This window comes from Anarrhichthys ocellatus, unplaced genomic scaffold (genome assembly GCF_004355925.1).
Source record: "Anarrhichthys ocellatus isolate YVR2014 unplaced genomic scaffold, GSC_Weel_1.0 scaffold12, whole genome shotgun sequence".
In the NCBI taxonomy this organism is placed as follows: domain Eukaryota; kingdom Metazoa; phylum Chordata; class Actinopteri; order Perciformes; family Anarhichadidae; genus Anarrhichthys; species Anarrhichthys ocellatus.
In genome coordinates, this window is record NW_022280042.1 from 7,037,406 (window position 1) to 7,039,028 (window position 1,623).

At 46.0% G+C, this 1,623-nt stretch overlaps 1 protein-coding gene across 2 annotated transcripts in view; it reads right to left on the reverse strand.

Moving 5' to 3' along the window:
• Nucleotides 1-1,623, reverse strand: part of LOC116385991 (histone demethylase UTY-like) — a 16,890-nt gene that overhangs the window by 11,748 nt on the left and 3,519 nt on the right. For both annotated transcript variants that reach the window (XM_031851891.1, XM_031851890.1), the window contains exons 4-7: nt 1,344-1,393; nt 890-948; nt 687-807; nt 526-580 (exon numbers count right to left, since the gene is read on the reverse strand). In XM_031851891.1, coding sequence (XP_031707751.1) covers nt 526-580; nt 687-807; nt 890-948; nt 1,344-1,393 — 285 coding nt within the window. The remainder of the gene's footprint in view (nt 1-525; nt 581-686; nt 808-889; nt 949-1,343; nt 1,394-1,623) is intronic.

Below are 1,623 nucleotides of genomic sequence, written 5' to 3' on the forward strand. Positions count from 1 at the left end.
GGGGACACAAAGAGGCAAACAGCTATACGCTGGTGCAAAAAATAAATAATTAGATATTGCTGCAGTTTTCTAGGTCGCTGGAGAAGATGCAGCGGTTGTTGCAGCTGTAATGAGCTGTGCGTGTCACATTGTGGTATAGCCTGAGCTACTGTAAGCCATCTAATGGAGTTTATTTTTACCGATGCTCTGAGGGAATTTGAGTTTATCTGTCGAAGGCTTTTATTTTGAAAGGTAAGGAGTTTGGTCGAAAGAACTCAAACTTTGCCGTCTTGGTTCCACATATGTCCTTTCGGCACGGCGTGATTGGTTGATGCCTATTAAGGTGTGAACGCTCAAAAATAAATAAATCTACCTCGCTCGAAAAAGCTGCTTTATTGGCAGTGTAATACTTGCGGCAAAAACAACGGTTCAGAAAAACATTGATGTGCCAAATAATCACACGAAGAAGAAACAAAACGGGCTATTTCCTCGACTGGGCGCTTTCTTTTATGAACAAGTCAATAAATAAATAAGAAAGGTGCTTACTTTCAGCTTTGGACAAAGTGCAGGGGTTGGAGTCAATCAAAGCCAGCTGAAAATGCTGAGAGACAACACGGGTAGGAATCAGTAAAAGCACGTAATAATACATCACGATAGAGCCCCGGATTGTGCGTTACAGCGGTTTCGGGGGGGGGGGGGGGACCGACCTTTAGGCTTGACTCGTAGTCTGTGTTGACCTTAAACATGAGACCGAGGCGCAGGTGGATCTCCTTGGCCCGGGAGAAACCCGGATCAATGTACAGCACCTCCTGGAATGCTTTGATCGCCCTGAGTAAGAAAATCACATTAAAGAGACGGCATAGGATGATGGTGGACAGTCGAGGAGTGCGTGCGGACGGTTGGTACTCACCACTGAAAGGCATTATAGTGGAAGTAGACCATTCCCAGGCCGTACAGAAAGGCAGCATTCTGGGTAGGAGGGTGAGAGGCGCAAGGGCGTTATGAGAAATAGCTACAATAAAAAACTAAATACAGATTTATAAGACTAACAAAGAAACCCAATACCCAGCTCGCAATGTAATCAAATGTCCCATACATGTTTACAGAACCCTGCAGCTACGTGGTTCAGAAAACAAACAAGTAGCCATCAATCTCACCGCAAAGTGTCAACTGAACGGGAAAGGAGCACAAAATGACTCCGAAACCTGGTGAAACCTGAAACCGCATTTCACACCAGTGCGAAACCATACGGGCTTCCTGTGCACGAGCGAGTGGAAAGGAAAGAAAGATTGCGCGTGTGTGTGTGTGTGTGTGTGAGAATATCACTAGCTGAAAGAGAAAGTGAGCGTGCGTGTGTCGCTTACCTTCCAGTAGTCTGACTGTAAACTGTAGTACCTCTGGTATGCCGATAATGCTGTAATAAAAAAAAAAAATTTAAAAAGGGGGACAGAAGCTGAGAATTTATCAACGTCACTGCGGAAAGAGTGCACCGTCAGCATTTACGTCTAGCTGGAACTGAGCCAACTGCCCGTCTCCAGAGGCTCGTACTGTCCGTACGGAAACGTGTGAGGAGAGCATGACTCGACGAACCACTGGAGTGTGTGTGTGTGTGTGTGTGTGTGTGTGTGTGTGTGTGTGTGTGTG